At 47.8% G+C, this 21,546-nt stretch overlaps 1 protein-coding gene across 2 annotated transcripts in view; it reads right to left on the minus strand.

Moving 5' to 3' along the window:
* Positions 1-8,203: 8,203 nt before the first annotated feature.
* Positions 8,204-21,546, minus strand: part of SPTLC1 (serine palmitoyltransferase long chain base subunit 1) — a 51,154-nt gene continuing 37,811 nt past the window's right edge. For both annotated transcript variants that reach the window (XM_025931569.2, XM_086684849.1), the window contains 7 exons: positions 20,645-20,752; positions 18,602-18,697; positions 17,887-17,983; positions 16,798-16,852; positions 13,174-13,291; positions 9,870-9,943; positions 8,204-8,426 (listed from right to left, as the gene is read on the minus strand). In XM_025931569.2, coding sequence (XP_025787354.1) covers positions 8,333-8,426; positions 9,870-9,943; positions 13,174-13,291; positions 16,798-16,852; positions 17,887-17,983; positions 18,602-18,697; positions 20,645-20,752 — 642 coding nt within the window. In that variant the 3' untranslated portion in view covers positions 8,204-8,332. The remainder of the gene's footprint in view (positions 8,427-9,869; positions 9,944-13,173; positions 13,292-16,797; positions 16,853-17,886; positions 17,984-18,601; positions 18,698-20,644; positions 20,753-21,546) is intronic.

A 21,546-nucleotide genomic window follows, 5' to 3' on the forward strand; every position in this document is an offset into this window, starting at 1 on the left:
AGTATTACAGTGTATGTTAACTAACTGGAATTTAAAGAAAAACTTGGGGAAAAAAGGAAAAAAAATCAATGGTCTTTTCCTCTGCCAGCAATAACCAACTATTAAATATAATAAAAGACGCAAATTACAATGACTACAACTATGAAATACTAGGAATTACCCAAGAATCCAAAATCCTTCTATGTGGAAACAAAAACGCTAATAAAGGAGACTGAAGATCTCACTAAATACAAAGACATCCCATGTTCTTAGATAGGAACATTTGATATTATAAAATGGTTGATTCTTTTTAGTTTAATCTGTGAATGAAATGCAGTATCAGTTGAAATTCCAGCTGGATTTCTTTGAAAGGAACTCAAGGAAGTAATTGAAAAATACATACGGAGACAGATCTATGAATAGTGAAGTCAATTTTAGAGAAAACAAAGGGAGGGTGTGTCCTGCCAGATAGTGAGATGTGGTAAAGGGTGTTTTATTTATTTATTTATTTATTTATTTATTTATTTATAATTTTTAAAAAATTTTTTTATTTATTTTTGAGACAGAGACAGAGCATGAGCGGGGGAGGGGCAGAGAGAGAGGGAGACACAGAATCTGAATCAGGCTCCAGGCTCTGAGCTGTCAGCACGGAACCCGACGCGGGGCTCGAACTCATGGAGTGTGAAATCATGACCTGAGCTGAAGTCGGATGCTCAACCGACTGAGCCACCCAGGCGCCCCAAGGGTGTTTTAATAAAGCCATACTGAAACCAAAACAAGGGCAGAAGGACAGACAAGGGAAAATGACAAATTGGAGACTGACCGGCATGTTTGTATGAGACTTAATAGAAGATAAAGTATAAAAATAAATTAATGGGGGGGGGGGAGGCGCCTGGGTGGCTCAGTCGGTTAAGTGTGCGACTCTTGGCTTCAGCTCACTCAGGTCATGATCGCACAGTTCGTGCATTCAAACCCTGCATAGGGCTCTGCGCCTGACAGCACAGAGAATGCTTGGGATTCTCTCTCTCTCTCCCTCTCCCCTGCTCCCTTTCTCTCTCTCAAAGTGAGTATTTTTAAAAAATTAATGAATGAGTTAATTAATGGGGAAACAACAGATTGTTTAGAGAGTGACATGGGACTACAGAATACAGAAGAAGAAAGATAAATTGCATCTCTACCTAATCTCAGACACGGGGGCAGACTCTACATAGATTAAAGACTTAAAAGTGAAAGAGACCGGAAATCAATAGAGAGCAGAGAGTGCTGAAAAGTCCTCAAACAAAAGCACAAACCATTAAAAAACAAACAAACAAACAAACAAAACAATGGCTCTCATTACATCAAAATTCAGGCTCTGTTCCACGAGAGCTAAGATACGGATAGCAGATATTAACAATGCAGGTGCATGAAACTATATGGGGTTATTGCTGAGCATAAACCAGGAACTCCTAGAAAAATAACCCAGGGAAAGTGGGTAATTCAAATAGAAAAACAGGGAAATATATATACGAAATATATGAAATATATATATGAAATATACGAACTATATACGAAATATTTTCAAAATAGGAGATCCTAATTGCAGTTTCAGGTTGATAAATGAGGACATAGGGGCATGATATTATTTAGACACGTTTTATTCCAGAAGAACAAAGGGGGAACATTTTAAAAAGTGGTTGCCTCTTGAGAGCGTGGCTGAGCGTGGGGACAGTTGGGGTGGACATTTTTCACTACAATTTGATCTTCTAACCATGTGCATGCTCCATTTTGTTGATATTTTTAAATTTTAAAAGAAAAGGAACTAATGAAAAATAGCCTCAGCCACATCTTTCAAAAAGTTAAAGGAAATGTCTCACTCAGGAAGTCACCAGGACAGAAAATGCTGTATAAAAATGAAAATCAACTCATAATAGACCAGACGCCTAAATATGTGGCTAAGCCATAAAACTTCTGGGAGAAAGGAGAAAATCTTTTAAATCACTACTCACAGCAACCTCTGCCTGTCTTCACATGGCCTTCTCCTCAAGAGTAGTCATCTCCTTTCGCCTCTTAGGACACTTGTGATGGCTTTTAGGGCCCACCATTATAATTCACGGTAATCTCAGCTTAAAATCCTTAATCACAGCTGCGCAGATCCCTTCTTCCAGATAAGGTAACGATTCCAAGTTCCAAGAATTAGGACTTGATTCTTTGGGTGGCTATTATGCAATCTACTACAATATCCAATTATCTCAGCAACGTTCGTTGAAAAGACTACCCTTTTCCTGTTGGATTAGGACTTTGGCACTTTGTTGAAAATCAATTCACCATAAATATAAGGGTTTATTTCTGAACTCTCAATGGTGTTCCAGTGATATATCCCTTGTACCAGTACCATACGTCTTGTTACCTGTAGTATCATAGTAAGTTTTAATAGCAGGTAGTGTAAACCCTTCAACTTTGTTCTTCTTTTTAATTGTTTTGCCTACTATAGGTCTGTTTTTATATAAATTTTAATTTATTGATTTCTTGATTTCTGCATAAAAGTCTGCTGGAATTTTGATAAGGACTGCACTGAATCTATAAATCAGGTTGGGGACTCTTCCAATTTATGAACATGGACTGTCTCTCCAATTATTTAAATCTTCAATTTCTTATAGCGATATTTCATAGTTTTTACGCTTCTCAGTGTAAAAGTCTTATGCTTTTGTTAAATTTATTATTTCATTCATTTTAATGCTATTATTCATGGAATTATTGCTAATATACAGAAATACAATTCATTTATATATATATTGACCTGGTATCTTCTGAGCTTGCTAAACACAATTAAATGCTACAGTTTTTTAATGGATGTCTTTGAATTTCCTACAGAGTGTCATTTGCAAATAAATTTTTTTTTGTTTTCCAATTTGATGTTTTACCCCCTTATTGCACAGGCTAGATTCTCCAGGAAAATCGTTAAATATAATTTAGGACTTTTTCTGTCCATGTTCATGAGGAAAATTGTATGTAGTTTTCTCTTCATGTAATTTGTCTGGCTTTAGTAGCATAGGTACCAAACAGGATGAACTGAGAGGTGCTCTCACCTCCCTTCTTTCTGAAAGAAATTTGTGACTGATTGGTATTAGTTGTTCTTTAAATGTTTGATAGAATTTACTGGATCTGGACATTTTTGTGGGAAGATCTGAAAATACTAATGCAATGTTACATTTCTATTCAGATTTTCTACTTCTGAATCGAGTTTGTTTTGATAATTTGTGTCTTCCTTGGAATTCGTTCATGTCATTCAAGTTGTCTACTTTGTTGGCATAAGCTTGTAATATTCTCTTACAATCTTCCTGATTTCTGTAGGAATGGCAGCGATGTTGCCCCTCTAAGTTCTGATTTTGGTAACTTGTGTCTTCTGTTACTCTCTTGGCCAGTCCAACAAGTACTTGCCAATCGTTTCATTAATTTTCTCTATTTTTCTGTTTTCTTTTTTTTTTTTTTTTTTTTTTAAATTTTTTTTCAACGTTTATTTATTTTTCGGACAGAGAGAGACAGAGCATGAACGGGGGAGGGGCAGAGAGAGAGGGAGACACAGAATCGGAAACAGGCTCCAGGCTCTGAGCCGTCAGCCCAGAGCCTGACGCGGGGCTCGAACTCACGGACCGCGAGATCGTGACCTGGCTGAAGTCGGACGCTTAACCGACTGCGCCACCCAGGCGCCCCACTATTTTTCTGTTTTCTATTCATTGATTTCTTCTCTTTCTTTCTTTCCTTCAGGCTCAGTTTGCTCTCCTTTTCCCACTTTCCCAAGGTGGAAATTGAAGTTATTAATTGGAAACCTTTCTTCTTTTCTAATCCGGGAGTTTAAAGCTACACATTTCCTTCTAACCACTGCTTTAGCTGTGTCACATAAATTTTGCTGTTATATTTATTCAGTTCAGAACGTTTAAGAAGCTTCCTTTGTGATTCTCCTTTGATCCATGAGTTATTTAGGTATTTGGGGTTCTTCCGGTTTTCTTTCTTTAAAAAAAAAATTTTTTTTAACGTGTATTTATTTTTGAGACACAGAGAGACAGAGCATGAGCAGGGGAGGGGCAGAGAGAGAGGGAGACACAGAATCTGAAACAGGCTACAGGCTCTGAACTGTCAGCACAGAGCCCGACGCGGGGCTCGAACTCATGGACCGTGAGGTCATGACCTGAGCTGAAGTCGGACACTTAACCGACCGAGCCACCCAGGAGCCCTTCTTCCGGTTTTCTATTGCAGATCTGATTTAATTGTGTTGTGGACAGAGAACATACGTTTTATGATTTCAATCTTTTTAAATTTATTGAGCCTGGTTTTATGGCCCAGCATGTGATCTGCCCTGAAGACTTTCACGTGCGGTTGAAAAGACTATGTATTCTGGAATTTCTGAGTAGGATGTTCTACAAACGTAAATAGGTCTGCTCCAGTCAGTTGACCGTACTGTTCAGGACTTCTTTACGTACGATTTTCTTTCTTGTTCTCACTTATTTAGGGTGGGCTTTTTCAAATCTCCAACTATGATAAATTATTCTTTCAATTATGCCAGTTTTGCTTCATGTATTTTAGGACTCTGTGTTTAGGAGCATATATACACTTATAATTGTTGGGGTTTCACTATGTAGTGACACTGTTATCATTCCGAAACGTCTCTGTTTGTCTGTAGTGATAGTTCTTGAAAGTTCTTTCTGATACTGATACAGGTCACTCCAGCTCTTTCACGGTTGTTTGCATGGCATACTTTTCATCTTTACTTGTGTCTTTGAACGTGAAGTTTCTTACAGACAGCACAGGTTTTTTAAAAAAAAAATTTAGTCTGCCTGCTAAGCTCAGCCTTTTGAATGAAATGTTTTGCCCATTCACCTTTGAACGTAATTCTCTATATGGTTGGGTTTTTGCTATTTATTTTTGCACCTCTGTACTTTACTGCTTTCTTCTGTGTTGAATAGTTCTTAGTGGGGCGCCTGGGTGGCTCAGTCGGTTGAGCGTCCGACTTCAGCCAGGTCACGATCTCGCGGTCCGTGAGTTCGAGCCCCGCGTCGGGCTCTGGGCTGACGGCTCGGAGCCTGGAGCCTGTTTCCGATTCTGTGTCTCCCTCTCTCTCTGCCCCTCCCCCGTTCATGCTCTGTCTCTCTTTGTCTCAAAAATAAATAAACGTTAAAAAAAATTAAAAAAAAAAAAAAAGAATAGTTCTTAGTTTACTATCTTAATTCTTCTCATTTCCCCAGCGACTTCTTGATTTGATGGAGCTTCCCCGTAGCAGATTCCTCAGAAGGGCTTATGAACATAGTACCGAGCTCTTATTTTAAATTGTTTTTCTACCAACTTCTTACTTGAAAGACAGCTTTTCTGGATATTTGATTCACATTTCTTTTTCCCTTGAATCTCTTGAAAAGGCTGCTCCCCTTTTGTTTTCCTTTTGCATGTTGCTTCTGGAAGACGACTTTTTGCTTTACGTGTGTTCCGTCATCATTTAGCCGCCTACCCTGTTCTCCTCTCTACTAGGCACTAGATAGGAAAATTAAGTTTACGTATTCTCTACAGCATAATCCGTACTGTGGGTGTGGGTAATGGGTGGTTTTGTTTGATGTCCTCATAAGGACAATGTTTTGGAAGGGTGGAGATAATGGAAGACTAGGTGGCCATAATCGTCCTCACACACTGTGTTCTGGGACACAAAGGTTTTACATCCACAAGGAAAGAGGGCATCAAGCCCGCACATCAGCAGATCATTTGACTTATCCTGCAGATTTTAAGATGTACCTTTTCCACCCACGTGACGATACTTGTTACTGAAATGCATCTTACAACTGGCATATTACAGAGCCGTCCTAGTGGTTCATAAAACAAAAGCATACAGTCCCGTTGGTGCAGTTCTAGATTGGAAATACTGCTCTCGTTTCTGTCCCAGCTTGCTCAGAGCCCCACATTTCCTGAGTTGGAACCCAGCTGTAGACAACACAAAGGGAGGAGTTGTTTGGGTACTTCCTCTCCTGTGGATGACGATGCCGAGTGAACACGGTCCCCGAATGGTTTCCGTGCTGCCCACCCCAGCCGCCGGAGCGTTCCAGAGCCCTCTTGTGGTTTCTTGGGAGAAATATGTGCCCTGCTTCAGGTTTGAGGGGAGTTTTCTCTCAGCATTCTGCCTCAGTTTTATGCAAGTTTACTGTTCCTAGCATATGTTTCTTTTGTGGTGCATGTACCTGGATGCTGGTTATTGTACAGTTTTAACAGAAAGACTTTGGTTTTGGGTTTTTGTTCAAAATGCTGCTATGTTTCAAGGGCTGATGTCAGACAACATGTGTTGTTTTCACCATCTTTCCCAGGCACTTCTATCATTTTTAAAAAGTAGCAATGAACATCTGGATGTTGATTTACAAAATATTTTAAAAGTAGCTGAAAAGTTGCTATCATCATCTGCTAATAAAAATGATAGCTCTGGGGCACCTGGGTGGCACCCCGAGTTGAGTGAGTTGAGTGTCCAACTTGATTTTGGCTCAGGTCAAAATGGATCACGGGACTGAGCCCTGCGTCAGGCTCCACACTGATCGTGGAGCCTGCTTAAGATTCTCTCTCTCTCCCTCTGCTCGCACTCTCCCTCTCTCTCTATTAAAAGAAAAACCCCACAGCTCTGGCATACGTGTAGTCATAGAGGCCTAGGCTCCCATCAATAGAAGTCTAGGGAATTCCAGATAACATACACTGAAGAAAGACACTAAGAAATGTACTTAATATTCTTCCTTTTTTTTTTTTTTTTTTTGATTTTTAAATGTTTTTATTTATTTCTGAGAGAGAAACAGAGCACGAGCAGGGAAGGGGCAGAGAGAGAGGGAGACACAGAATCTGAAGCAGGCTCCAGGTTCTGAGCTGTCAGCAAAGAGTCCGACGTGGGGCTCGAACTCTCGAACCGTGAGATCATGACCTGAGCCAAAGTTGGAAGCTTAACCGACTGAGCCACCTAGGCGCCCCTGTACTTAATATTTTCTAAACACAGACACCAAGACTACTACCCTACCTATGTGGAAAAGTGAAAATCCAGAGGCTATTCTGTTGAACACATTACACATGCATATAGACTGATTGTCAGGAATGTAGGTTTATTTCATTAAGAAATATAACGAAAAGATACATCCCCCAAAGACAGTACTGTATCCTTTAAAGCAGCAGCAATCACAAGGCACATATGTACGAAATACCTCAAGCAAAATAGAAACTAAACATTAAAAAATATGTTATTTAAAAAGATGTTGAAGACCATTTGTTAATATGAACACATATTATAAAAATGGCATTATTACTTTTTTTTTTTTTTAACTATTTTACTCCTTTACCTTTACTAAGAGAAGAAACAACGGTGTAATATTTACACACTACCTTGTGGCACGTGGCACAAGAAAAAACAGATAGCTAAAGTCCAGCTTAAAAATTTTATTTTTAGTGCATTCACATTTTTAGATATTTGGAATTCATAAGCTGAAAATAAAAATAATTTTCCTTCGCTTAGAAAAAGACAGTAGTTATATGTCCTTAGGCAAACCCACTCTACAAAAAAGGAATACATTCAAGATATTCTAAAATATCAAGGACATGATTTCTATTCTGGGATCGTCACAGTAACCCTCCTCCTAAAACAGATTAGAAGTCAACACACAATAAATGTGAAGGTCAATTATATTAAACTAAAATAGTATTTGATTTAAATTATTGCTCACTTAGGAAATACAATTCTCCAGTTAGGGATGCTAAGGTAAGCTGTTAGAAATGCATATCAAAACTCTAGGATTCAAATATAATGAAAAGTTTGTCGCAACAGCACAAAGAGTGCTTCCTTATACATTAGCCACCACTGGGCTTCACAGGATGGAGACTGCGTTAAGACGTGGCTGAATTAGATCCTCACAGATACGTTTTGTGTCCTAGACGGTGAAGTGCTCCCCTAAGCTTTAATGCTGCAGAGATGCTTTGCTAGGAAACGTTAGGAGTGCTCGCACAATTACTATTAGAGGGACAAAAGATAAACTGAAGCTCCATTTTTAAACGGCAACAACAAAAGAATATAAAATACTAGTATAATAAAACATTTAAATAGTACTAAACCGCACAATTTAAATATCGGTTATATGCTGTCATTAGTTTTCTTCTTAAAAAACCAGTTCCTGGGCTTTTAGGTGTGCGTGTGTGTGCGTGTGTGTGTTTAAATAACCAGTATCCTCCTCGTGGCGGTCGCCGAGTCCACACCCACGTGATCGGTCGGTGGCCACCCTGCCAGGTACCCGCAGGCCTCTTCCAGGTTGCTCGGCGGCAACTGGGAGGCCTGCGCGTGCCGCACGGCGACTGCCCACCTGGCCCTGGGACCCGCCTACAGCAGCACGGCCTGGGCCACCTCCTTGATTGTGCGTGCGGCTCTCTCCAGTTCTTCGTCTGTCTGTTCCACTGTGACCACGACCCTGATGCTGAGAAACAAGGACACAGAAAATCGTCAAAGGAGGCTGTGCCACCTGTCACGGCATGGCAGAGCCGAGCGACTGTGGCAGGGACCCTCCGCCCACAAGCCCGAACCCTGACGGGCCATTTTCAGAAGTCTGTGACTTGAGGCCCGACTGCAACCTTGTGGGGGGGCTCTGGGTGCCGGGGGCTCTGCCTGAGGAGCACCGGGCCCAAGGCAGGAATTCACGTTTCTCAAACCAGGGAGTGTTTACGTGCTGACACTCACATTTACGACTCCGTGAGTCGTGTGGAAGTGCTAGAATACTCGGAGGCAAGGCAGACATCTTTAAGTTTTCAGGAAACTGAACACAAGACAGCATCGGCTCTCCTGGGCACTCCTCCCTCTTCTCTCCCACCCCCCCTGCAAAATTCCGGACGGTCCACTGGGCACTTGCACTGAGCTGCACTGTGCTGGGCAGGGAGCGCTGAGGAAACAAAGCAAGCAGGGACCCTGTTGTCCTGAGACAGAAGACCGCACCTTGCCTGGGTGCAATTAGAACGGGGTAGGCTCATTAAGCCATTCAGGGCTGCTGCCCGTGGTCTGGCCCTCCAAGTCTGCACAGGCTCAGACTCCGGTCTCCCGGGTCCTCCCTGGGCCTTCCCTGCTCTCCAGCGTCTCTCCCGTCTCCCTCAAGCCTGTGTTCTGTCTCCCCAGATGCACCTGAGGGTCTCCACACCACTGCACAGCCCGCCGGACGCCGGCGTTGACAAGTCTGCCTGACACACTCGATCTTCTGGGCTTGGCTTAAGTATCACCTGCCCTCGGAAGCCCGAGTCCCTTCCAGGCCAGAACGAATCGTGCCCTCCCCCTGTGACCTCACAGACCTCATGCTGTGACCGTGACACTTCATGCTCTGGGCGTCTACCTCCTTTGACTATATTTTAAGTGCTACTGAAGAGCACCGATTGTAAACCAAGAGTCAAGGTGCCCTCCCCCCACGTTGGGTTTCTTGAACCTGTCTAGATTTTCCCCACTGTTGCTTTCTTTTTCCCTGGGCGGTCTGGGAGTGTCTGCACTCCCAAATGCACCCCATGGCATTCCAGCCAGCGGCCGGATGTGCCCCTCCCTCAGGATGGTCCTCCCGGTGGACGTGGCTGGCACAGCCCGTCACCTTCGAGGTGTGACAGACGCACATCTGCTCATCAGAACCTCGGCCGCCCCCGTCCAGTCCTGGGATCACGGATACCTCTTTAGGTTAACTGGGAGGGTCCGGCGAGTCCTGGGGGGGCTTTACAGGTAAAATCTGAAAATGGCTACTTTAAGAACGGGAAAGAGGATGAACTACATTTTAGGGACACACTTCCTTATCCGGTGGCAGCATTTCAGACGTTTTCACGACAGAATACGCTTTATAGAGTTTTTCAAGTAGCAAAAGCAAGAGTCACGTCACATTTGAACGTCCACCCACCTCGGCGGAGGGAGGCACTTCTCCTCTTTCTCCAGGTAGCGTGCCTGAGTTAACGCGATGCTCCTGTCCATGCACTGCGTGAAGAGAAGGGACACGTTTGCGAGCTGGGCCGCAGACACGGCGGGCATCCCGACGGGAGGTACTCTGCAAGGCCATCCTTAACCGCGGGTTAGTTCATTTTCCCAGTCACAACAGCGAGAAGGCGAAACGCCACAGACGTGCCCCCGGCGGCCCCACCACCTTCCGCGCCTCTGCCCAGACCTCCTGCCGGGCGTTCGCTCTGCGGGGCCCCGTGAGTGGCCCACGCCGCGTGGCCGTCAAGCACTGTGAGTGAGACGCAGCCGGTGCCACGGACAGATGGGACTTTTCCTTTTCCTTCATTTATGTTTAAATAGCCACAGAGGACTGGGGGTTTCCATTTTCAACAAAGCACAGTCAGGACAGGGGCAACAGTACCAGCAAAGCCCCGGAAACTAACCAGAGCTGAACTTGGTCGTAAACGGGAGGACGGTTTCACAGCCCAACAGCCTACACTTCAGGTGCCAGCAACTCCTCTGACGGCCGTGGGCACCTCTGCCCAGGCGCTACCAGGCTTCAGAGTCTGGGGTCACCCACGTTTTGCACAGCTTCTCCACACATTAACCACTTGTTGATATTCTTACAAAGTTACAATACACTCCATCAAAATTAAGGACAAAAATCCTATCGAAGTAATGGTTCATCAGGGTTTCTTTTTGGGGGATGAAAATACTTTGGGCTGAGGCAGGGGCACAACCTTGTGGTACATTAAAGGCCCCTCAACTCTATCTTCTAAAAGCGAGAAGTTTCTGGTATGCGAATCGTATTTACAAACAGTCAGAGGGGCGCCTGGGGGGCTCGGTCGGTTAAGCGTCCGACTCTTGGCTTCGGCTCAGGTCACGATCTCGCGGTCGGTGGGTTCGAGCCCCACGTCGGGCTCTGTGCTGACGGCTCAGAGCCTGGAGCTGCTTCCGAGTCTGTGTCTCCCTCTCTCCCTGCCCCTCCCCCGCTCACACTCTGTCTCTCTCTCTCAAAAGTAAATGAGCATTAAGAAAAATAAGGAAAAAAACAAGAACAGAACAATCAGAGCAGGGTGGCCTCAAGGAAGGAACCGCTGCTTCCAGGCTGGGCAGTGAGGGAGTCGGCTCGAAGAGGGGCCGTCCCGACCGCTGCCGGGCGGGTCTCCCTCTGCCCGAAAGACGCGAAACGGCAGCAGGCAGCGCGGCCAGACGGATACGGGGGCTCCGTCTCAGTGTGCTTGGAGAAGTTAACTGCCTGAGAACACCCGGACCGGCTGTGATCCTAGGCCTGGCTAAGAGACGTCCTAAACCATCGCTCTTTGTAAAAACAGTGTCTCGTCAGGCAACTCAACAAGAACTTAGCGAAACCGGGTTCTGCAAAGCTTAAGTGAGAGTTCCAACGCCACAACCATCCCCTCTCAGATACGGAACACGGAGCGTGGAGCGGAGCTTAGCGTGGGGACGCAAAGACACCGCAAGACCCCGCGTTTCTGCACAAATGCGGCTTCCGGACCGTGTTCACGCCCCTCCCCTTCAGCTCTCCCCGGGATGTCCTCCGGCTGGGGCCTCAAACGGGGTCCGGCATCGGTGAGCTGTGCAGACTGTCGCCTTCTCCTCCGTTCCGAGGACGGGCCCCCCTTCCGTCGCCTGCCCTCTGCAGTGTCTCTGACTCCAGGAGAAGGAGGCCCCCACGGCCGCGACGTCTCGAGGACAGAGACGGGGGCTCCCGTGGCAGGAGTGCGGCCCCGGCCCTGCGGCATGAAGCCCGTGTAGAGCCGTCCCGCGGGGGCTGGAGGAGGCCGGGGGGCGGGGGGAGGATCCGCGCGGGGGCTCGAGGCCCCGACAGGCTGCTCCGGGCTGCATTCATCACACCAGCGGGCACTCTGCTGAGAACACAGGCTGGGCCGTCACATGGAGCTGGTGTGACTGACCTGACTCTCCCTGTGGCGTCCACTTACCCTGCGTTTAATGTACAAAGCGTGTCGCGGCACGTCTCTAAGAACCCTAATCTCGAGGATGCCGTCCTTTCTGTTCGGCCCGTACACACGTACGTGACATCGCAGTAAAAAGGTGGACGGGGTGAAAGGTGCCGGCGGGAGGTCGGTTCCCGTGAGAGAGAGTCTGTCTTTGTCGAGTTCGCAGAGCCGCACCCGGGGGGGGGGGGGGGGGTGCCTGCGGCACCTGGGCCCTGGGGAACAGGCGCTGCGCCAGCCGGACTGCTCATCACCTCACACGGTTCCTGAGATCCCCTGAGCCGGGGATCTCACGTTCTGGGTCTGGTTCCGTTTTATAAGCTGATGGACTCCAGAAGGCCACCAACTGCACAAAGCCCTCCCCGACCTGTCCTTCCTGATGGCGGCTTCACACACTGGAGGAGGGAGGGCGGCTAAAAAGCCGAGATCGGCCTCAGCCCCGGTCTCCGTACCGACCAGCCACACCACCGCGGAGAGACCCGACCTCCCGGCCACGGTCAGCCAAGGGCACACGACAGACAACAGCCATCATCCTGACGTCCCGGTGACCTCGGAGCAGAGCCCCTGGAAGGGACCGCCAGGACAAGCAGGACGAGAAGGCAGAAAGAAGCCTGCCCCATTCCCAGGCGCATGCTAGCCGCACTGCAGTCGGGGGAAAGGCAGGGCCGTCCCAGCACGGGTGCTCGCGGGGTCCCAGGCCCTTCCATCCGAGCGTGAGCACGAGCAACATGCGGGGGGGGGAGGGGGGGGCGGAGGGGGCAGGGCTCCAGGGAAGGGGCCGGTGGTCTTCCCCAGGGAGGCATTTCTTAGCTAATAATGAAGTTACAATTAGTAGTAAAATCACTTTCAGGAGACACAGATATTTAAATCAACCTCCAAACTAGGCCTGGTGAAGAAGCAATCTTTCTTCCTTTCCAGCCAGTCTCAGCTGCGTTGGGGGTTCACCCCAGACGCCTGTCCAGTGCTGCCTGTGACCAGCACTCATAATGCCATCCCCACCCACAGGTACGAAAGCCGGGCTTTGAAAATGCCGTCGAACGGGTTTTCTGGAAGGCTAATTATGTAGAGCGCAAGGAAAGTGTATTTGATACAATGGAGCGCAGAACACGACAACTTCAACGTGAGTGGAACCTGACCGGGCAGATACAGTGCGGCCTGTCAGCACAGATGTGCCCCGAAGACCCGGGGACCAGAACGGTTCCACAAGAGGGCTGCGTCCTGGGGCAGAGAGATCCTTCCTAAGATGGGACACAGAAGACACTGCTTGGGCTCGGGGTAGAACTACACACTTACGTGATTCACAATCTCCTGAAGAAGTTTAACATCTTCTTCTCGAGACCCAGTGCTCTCTTGTAGCTGCAGGTGAAATGCGGGAGAAAATGACTCCCCCACCACTTTTAGCCCAGAAATGCTGAAAGGAAACACACAGCGTAAGTCCCTTCCGGGTGCAACGGTGTCTCGCAGAAAAATAACTACGAAGTCTGCATTCATGAGCGGAGCAGAACCCTGTGGTTTTCCCAGGAGGCGTCACACGGCGGGGCTCCGATCCCACAGAGACAGCGGGGATCCGTGCTCCGGGCGGTGCTCCCTGGTGTAGATGCCCCTACCCCTGCAGGGCCCGCTGTGAGTTGGCGGGAAGAAGGCTCCCTGTCCTGGCGGACGTCACTGGCTCACACAGCGCAGAAAACAGGAGTCATCCCCAGGCTTCCACCGGGAGGCCTGCGGGCCCTGCTCCCGCCTCCCCGCCTCCCCAGCTCTGGCGGCCCCTCCTCACACACCCGCTGGGTCCCGAGGCCTGGCCCTCACACCCTCTCCTCATCTGCCCCTCGCTCTGACTTCCACTGCTGGCTAGTAAGCCGGGTCCGGCCCCAGCATCACCTCCTGCGGCCTCCCTCCCAAATCGCTCCTTTCGGGAAGCGTCTACACATTCATTTTCTATTACTCTGCCTCCTTCACGACTACTTACTGCTCATTTATCTTGTCTTTCACAAATGACAGAGATGAGCTCTAACACTAAAGACGCTGCATCTTGGCCACCGGAAGTATGATCAGATTACGAAGTTCCTTTCTTATTTGCATGTTTACTGTTAAGTTTTACTTGGATTATGATTATTCTCATTTTAGGATTAATAGCACAGACATCTGCAGCTTCTCAGGGAGGGAGAGAGATTCCTTTAGGCGTGAAATCCCGTGTTTTCAAATCATTATTACAGACGTCATGAGGCCCGCACATCAGGTTCATTTACAGTCCGTGTTTATCCTGTGATAATAATAGTTTGATTTTTGACCCACCTGCTAGACTGACTACAAACGGTGGCATATGACTGTCGGAAACTGAGCTACACATTTTTTTTTTTTTTAAATTTTTTTTTTTTTTCAACGTTTATTTATTTTTTTGGGAACAGAGAGAGACAGAGCATGAACGGGGGAGGGGCAGAGAGAGAGGGAGACACAGAATCGGAAACAGGCTCCAGGCTCCGAGCCATCAGCCCAGAGCCCGACGCGGGGCTCGAACTCACGGACCGCGAGATCGTGACCTGGCTGAAGTCGGACGCTTAACCGACTGCGCCACCCAGGCGCCCCTGAGCTACACATTTTAAATTCCTTCATTACCCAGCTTCCCTTAGAAAGATCTGCTTTTCCCTCAGAATATAATGAGTGCAAGAAGCACTTTCTAGCACACGGGATTCCTTCAACATGTTCAGGACTCAATGAGCTTTCCTAAATGACCGTGTGCCAAGTATCAAGGGAGGTGTGAGAAGCTAACTTCACTGGCCTTTCAGACCACCAACCAAGACCGGTAATCTGGGTCTCCTTTCCTTAAATGTAATATGTCCTACAGGCTTCTCAATAAACCAGGTAGCAGCACAGTGCAGAAAAATACCTCATCAAATAGGGGTTTACTCCAGAATGCAAGCACGGTCTAACAGGAGACAATTCTAACAGTGAAATTCAGCATGAGACAAGTCTATGATTTTTTTGAAAAGTCTCCAAATCTAGGAATAATCTGATCAATACCACCTACAAAAAAATCCCGTAGTACAACATTTCGTACTTTAAAACAACCAACTGAGCTACCCATGCGGCCCTGATGTTTCACACTTAATGAAGAAAGACTTTTAAGTTGGAAATGACAGAAAATGTCTATTACTACTATTACAGAAGATGTCTAGCGACCTAGAGCAACACAATGAAAGAAAAAAAGAACTAAGATGTTTAAGAATTTGGAGGAAGAGAGAAATTACTGCAGACAATAGGACCTCTACGTACATCATCACACACAGAATGGTACAAACGTCTAGAATAAATAAGGGCTTGGAAAGACTGCTGGAGATCAGATCATGAGGACACAGCACAAATGCCAGAGAAGACTGGCTACCAGCTGGCAGGAAGGTGGGGTCACGGGAAAGAGGCAGTTAAGAGAAGAGAGGACAGAGTGTGCTTGAACGCTAATCAAATCGCTCGGAACGGGTGACGGCAGAAAGGGGATGGCCGAAGGCCCTGAGTCCTTACGGAGGAAGAGCTATGACTGCAGGAGGCAAGCCCCCCAGCCCACCCCCCGCCCCCGCCCCGGTTGTCACACCGGGGAGGAGCGGTTTGGATGCCCGTGTACGTGCACATCTGTGACGGAAGATGTGGAGGTCTGAGTGACAGCATGAGGCCGGGCTGTCTGCCAACACCGGGAGCAGGGCAGACAGGGATCTGGGGGCTTCGGAGGAGAAGACGGGAGGGCGGAGGAGGGCTGGGCTTACAAAAGGGGCACACTGCTACCACCGGACAGAATGAAGGGCGCTTCGGTTGGTGTTCCTGAATCTACAGTGGCTCCAGTGTGCCGTGTTGGCACATTAACATTTCATAAAGCAACACGAACAATGGCTCCCAACCATAAATCATGCAAGAAGAACTTCTGTTATTATTGTGCAGACACACCCAGAACGGTAATTATATCTGCCCCTACTTTATCTGGAACAGCCGCGATCTGCTCATTTATTCACTGTCCTTTCCTTTTAGAGAAGCTTCTAGTTCCCACATCTGGCAGTAAGTGGGACTTTCATGACTGAAAAGACATGTTTCCACCTTGGGAAAGACAAAAGGAAACACCTGGGCAACTGAGATCATTTTCTGTAAGACCAGAAATCTGTCTGAAGGCGTCACCTACCTGAATTTTTTAACGCCAGAGCAACCTTAAAGAACTACTCTTGTGTCATTAAGACAAACACAAGCCAACACTCATAGGGTTCATTTTGATTTCACTTGTTTTTCTTCACTTAAAATAAAACTTAATAATTTTCTAAAAAGTATGGACGATATGAACCCACCCACTGTCACCTAATGACACAGCATATAATGATATTTATGCGTACAGACGAGGAAAGATTCTCCGTGTTGACCCGAGTTCTTACTGGTGATAGCGTGTCTGGTGCTTATCTTCACCTCTGTCCCTTATATACTGCTATCGCATTAATGAGCTTGTATCCCTTTTAGAAAAACAAAGTCACGGTTCGTTAAGGCAACAACAAAGCAGGGCACCTGGGTGGCTCAGTCAGTTTCGTGTCCGACTCTCGATTTCGGTCCAGGTCACGATCTCATGGCTGTGAGATCAAACCTCACGTTGGGCTCTGCAGCGAAGCGTGGAGGCCGCTCGGGATTCTCTCCCCTTTCTCTCTGCCCCTCCCCCTGCTTGTGCGTGCTCTCTCTCAACAAATTATAAGTAATAAAATAAAACAACAACAAAATGATGCTCTGGTTTCAGGCCCACAAATTTGAAAGAACCGAGTTCCTCATTTCTTAGCCACGAGTCAAACTGATCCAAGCCTATTAAATACACTCAAAACCAAAGAGGTGGCATTCAAAATTTTTCACTAGTTGTTTAAACGGGTACAGACTTTAAGTTCATTGAAAATATAGTTAACTTACCCTTGTAGAGCTTTATGGATTCGTTTGCATTTTTCCCTCAACACTGAAAAAATACCTGTGTGAAAAAAAAATATTTGGAAGATGTGATATTACTAATCTAAACGTATCTCTAAAGATGTTTAGTGTTCGAGCTCATCAACTTAAAATGTGGCCACCCGCCCAGAGACAGGAGCGCCTCTGGAGGCCCCGGCCCGGTCTCGGCATGCCACCCTCACCTCCTCGCCCGCTCTGAGCACAAGCTGGGGGAGGTTTCCCGCAACAGAACGAGGGCTCTCGTTCCCATCAGGAGCCTGTAAATAATCTAAGAATAAAAGGGTACGGCTATAGTACTTATTTCTGGACCCTTAACGATTTGATAAAAGATAAGACGCTATAGTACCGTTTACTATCTTTTCTTGGACGTTTTCACCTCACTCACGGAAAATTAAAAAACTAAAACGTGACCAGGAGGCACTCGTGCCGGGCCTTCTGACAAGCAAGCCAATCGATGCGCACGCAGAAACACGTTTCCTGATTCTCTGAATTAAAACCAATGTTAAACATTTAGAGAGTTAAAGAGTCTTAAGTTTAGAAATACCGGGTTAAGGCCTGCTTTTCCATTTGTTTCAGGCTCTGTAAGGAGGTGCCACCCCAACCCAAGGCCACATTTGAAATGTAATCAACCTGGCCTAATAAGGAAGCTTGAACGGCCGGTGAACCGGATTTGGCTTCAGTACCAAATAACGAGTCAAAGGCTGAAGGAAAAACTGGGTAAGCTACAAATTATGTGCAGGGGCACCCGCAGCAGCACACTTCAGCTAACTTCTCGAATGGCAACAGGCCCGGAGCTGACCCCTCCTCCTGGCGTCTCCGCCCATCTGCCCAGCCTGGGAGCCGGCCCAGCCCGCCGGCCGGGAGAGAAGCCCACACTGAATCCCCGGAGCTGGATGACATCCCGGCCGCGATTCTCCCCACAAACGCCAGGCAACATCATCCGGAGGCACAGACGTCTGGTGCACACGCCCCTCCGGCGAATGCCTCCGAAAGCGCGCCAGCAGCCTGGCTGACGGGAGCCGTGAGGCCCAGGGTCCTGGGGGCAGAAGACCGTACCTGGGTTCTCCTCCATGATGTTGAGAGCCTCGATCGCAGCGGCAGCCAACAACGGGGGCAGCGAGGCTGAAAAGCAGTACCCCTGGCCGGAGAGTCGCTGAGAAGAAACAAACAAGGAAAAGACATGAATACACTTATTTTTTTTGGGGGGGGGGGTGCTAAAAACCCTAAAGGCACCAAATCTGCACGACCTGCTAACGGTGTGTGTACAAATGGTAAAGTGGGAGGAGCCACGCACGTGTAAAAGATACGCGTAACAAAAACGAGACCTTTTTAAGGAAGGTATTTTCCAAATACAAACATGTCGAGTCATTCTCAGACAAATCGACTTTTTATTTACTTACTTATTTATTAAACAAGTTTCTTTAATCTTTATTTTTGAGACAGAGAGAGCGTGAGCAGGGGAGGGGCAGAGAGAGGAGGAGACACAGAATCCAAACCAGGCTCCAGGCTCCGAGCTGTCAGCACAGGGCCCGACGCGGGGCTCGAACCCACAGACCGTGAGATCATGACCTGAGCTGAAGTCAGATGCTTAACCGACTGAGCCACCCCGGCGCCCTGACATATTGACTTTTAAATAAAGATTGCGACAAACCAAGTCAGAGTGAAGCTGTGTGACTGGAAGTTACAGCCGACTAACTTCTAACACAGCCAGGGGGCATTAGTTTCAGGAGCTACTGTCTTTTTTTTTTTTTTTTTTTTTAAAAGAACCCACCTGATGGTCAATTACAAAAGATCTGCCACAGCAGAAACCTCCAATAGAAGCAAGAGAATTCTCCATGTTGGCGCTGATAAGGTCGATATCATCAATCTGCCAAAAAAAGCAAGACGGTGGGAGTTATTCGTCAATTTAAAGCAAGAGTAAAGACCGACGTCAAGCCTGCAGACAGAACTGCAGCACTGGTCACGCTAACATCTTGGTTCAAATGAACCACCTCTGTGCCGATGAAGGAGAAACCCTACAAAGCCTACGGTCACAAGCACGGAAGGTTTCGAAGTGTGCCTCTAACGAGGCCCTTCGGCAATGTACCCCCAGTGGGAGGACAGAAAGAAATTAAAAGAAGAAACCCAAAGCTGCTTGGTACTACGAATATTCTGAGGTTCAAAATCAGTCATTTCCGTGCTTCAACGAGGGTCTAGTGGGCCATGCCCCCAGAAGGTACCTGAGATAAATACGAACAAATCTCAGAGTTTTGAACACTTTATCCCTACGCTCACCTTTTCAAAAATGCAAGGGCAGTTTTTCCAAACATCATGGCAACTGATTCTTTGGCCACGCCGAACCGGGCAACGGACAAACCCCACTGTGCCACGTGGCCTTCTGAGTCGCCACCGTCTCCTCAACTCGGTGCTCCCCTGACCCCGTCCTCCCGCTCCAGCCCCGGCACCAAGGTGCACCTGGGCACACAGCGGCCGTTCAAAGCCACTCACTGATGCCACGATGGTGACTGGCCCGATCCCACCTGGGGCTTCTGAGTGGTCCACAGACCCAACAAGGAAACCTGTTGGCTCTTACTTTCTAAAAAAACCTTTTATTATGAAAAACGTCAAACACACACAAAGGTAGAGAGGACAGAGTAAACAACTCTCATCACCAGATTCAGTCACCACCAGCTCGTGGGACAGTCTTCCACGGACAGCCTCCTCCCGCTCTCAGCATTTCTTTAGAGCAAATCTCCCAACTTCTTAAGAGTTTCATCTGTAAATACCTCAGTGTGCGTTTCTAAAGGACATGGACCCTTTCAAAAGCATAATCACGAAACCATTATCACACCTAAAAGATGAAAAATTTCTTAATATTGCCAAATACTCAGTGTTCTAATACCTGCCTCACAAAGCTTGTTTTCTGCAGTATCTGCCGGAATCAGGATCCGATTGAGGTCCATCTACTCTGCACCTCTGCTCAGTGCATTTAATCACCAAATAGCAGTCTGCCTCTGGGGAAGGAGTATGTGTCGCTCTAACTCGGGATATTCGCTCTGCTCCGTTATCGGTCGTGAGATGCAGATGACCTAAGGTGACTTCGTGTTCTTTAGTTCAACGTTTTGCCAGAGATCGGAAAGCTCTGACGCACAGGATCTGCAGAAAAGCTCCCCTCAGCTCCAGCACACAGGGGTCGGTGAAGACAGGCTCTGGGGCGGGCAGACGCTGCTCCTCCCCGAGGCTCCAGGGGCTCAAGCCGCCGAGACTGGGGCAGGTGGGGCTCGTTTGAAGAGAACACGTGACCAACTCCCTCCAGCTCTCTGGGACCTGAGGCTTGGTGGCGCGTCTGCCGGCAGTGTTTCTGACTCCGTGTCTCCCTCCGTAGAGAAGTCACGGCCATCTGACACCCGTACGCAGAACCCACCGAGAACACACAGTTGTAAATGTCGAGAGAACACCCTTTCACTGCCCCCGTCGTATTTTCTAAGGGACTACGTTAGGGAAGTCTTACTGACTTTAAGAAACACACGCAGGCAAGTTTATCCGTTTCTAGAGAAAAGACACGGAAAGCCAAGATCAAACGCTACAGGCTACACAGACCGCATCCTAGGAGGCACCGCCGTGAGTTTCCAGGCTCTGAGGGACGACAGGCCCTGGTCTGGCGGACCTGGTCCCCTGTGGGCTCACTGAAGGGACAGAGCCCAGGGCGGCACGACCCTGCACGCTGACGGGGAGCACCGCCTCGCGCCCATGGTACGTGAACATGGCCGGCAGGACGGAACCGCGTGTTTTCTGCATGAGGACACACCCCAGAAAAGGAGCAAGGGGCACTTACGCTGATTCCAAAATGTTCAGTGACTCCTCGACCATGTTCTCCCAGGACTCCAAACGAAAGGCTTTCCTCCAGAAAGATTCTTGCTTTGTATTTGTACTTTAACTTCACCTGAGTGGCAAACAGAACGCAACATTAAAGTGCTGGTGACCAGCGCCATCAAGAAGATACTGGGGAGAACAGTGACACCTAGGAGGGAAAAAGCACATCTGGTCCCCAACACTGGTGGGTCTGTAGCTGTGCACCTGCCCGCTTGCTGGGCGCGACCCGAAACCCCGAATCAACACACAAGGCAGAGTGCGGAGCGGCACGCACGGAGTCACCTGACCTGCCTGTCCCCAGCTGAGGCTGACTCCTGCCTCCGCTCACACTGGAGACACGTGTTCTCTTCAGCGTCTATTTATCGCTGTGGTTTTTTGTATCTTGTGCTTTTGGCCGGTGGTTCCGGTTAGGACGGCCCAGCACAGCGCTGAAGTGCGGGGTGGCGATCTGACGCGCCAGAAGGCTGGGATGCGTCTCACGGAGGAAACGCGTGTGTTACAGAAGCTTCGTCCAGGCATGAGTTACAGCGCCGGTGGCCCTGAGCTCAACGTGAACGACTCAACAGTATGTATTAAACAAAGGCGTTTTTAAAAATTTTTTTTTTTTTTTTTTTTTTTTTTCAACGTTTATTTATTTTTGGGATAGAGAGAGACAGAGCATGAACGGGGGAGGGGCAGAGAGAGAGGGAGACACAGAATGGGAAACAGGCTCCAGGCTCTGAGCCATCAGCCCAGAGCCTGACGCGGGGCTCGAACTCACGGACCGCGAGATCGTGACCTGGCTGAAGTCGGACGCTTAACCGACTGCGCCACCCAGGCGCCCCATAAACAAAGGCGTTTTTAAACAGAGAACACAAATACTGA

The sequence above is a fragment of the Puma concolor genome, chromosome D4, assembly GCF_028749965.1.
Source record: "Puma concolor isolate L17-30 chromosome D4, mPumCon1.1.hap2, whole genome shotgun sequence".
Taxonomy (NCBI): Eukaryota; Metazoa; Chordata; class Mammalia; order Carnivora; family Felidae; genus Puma; species Puma concolor.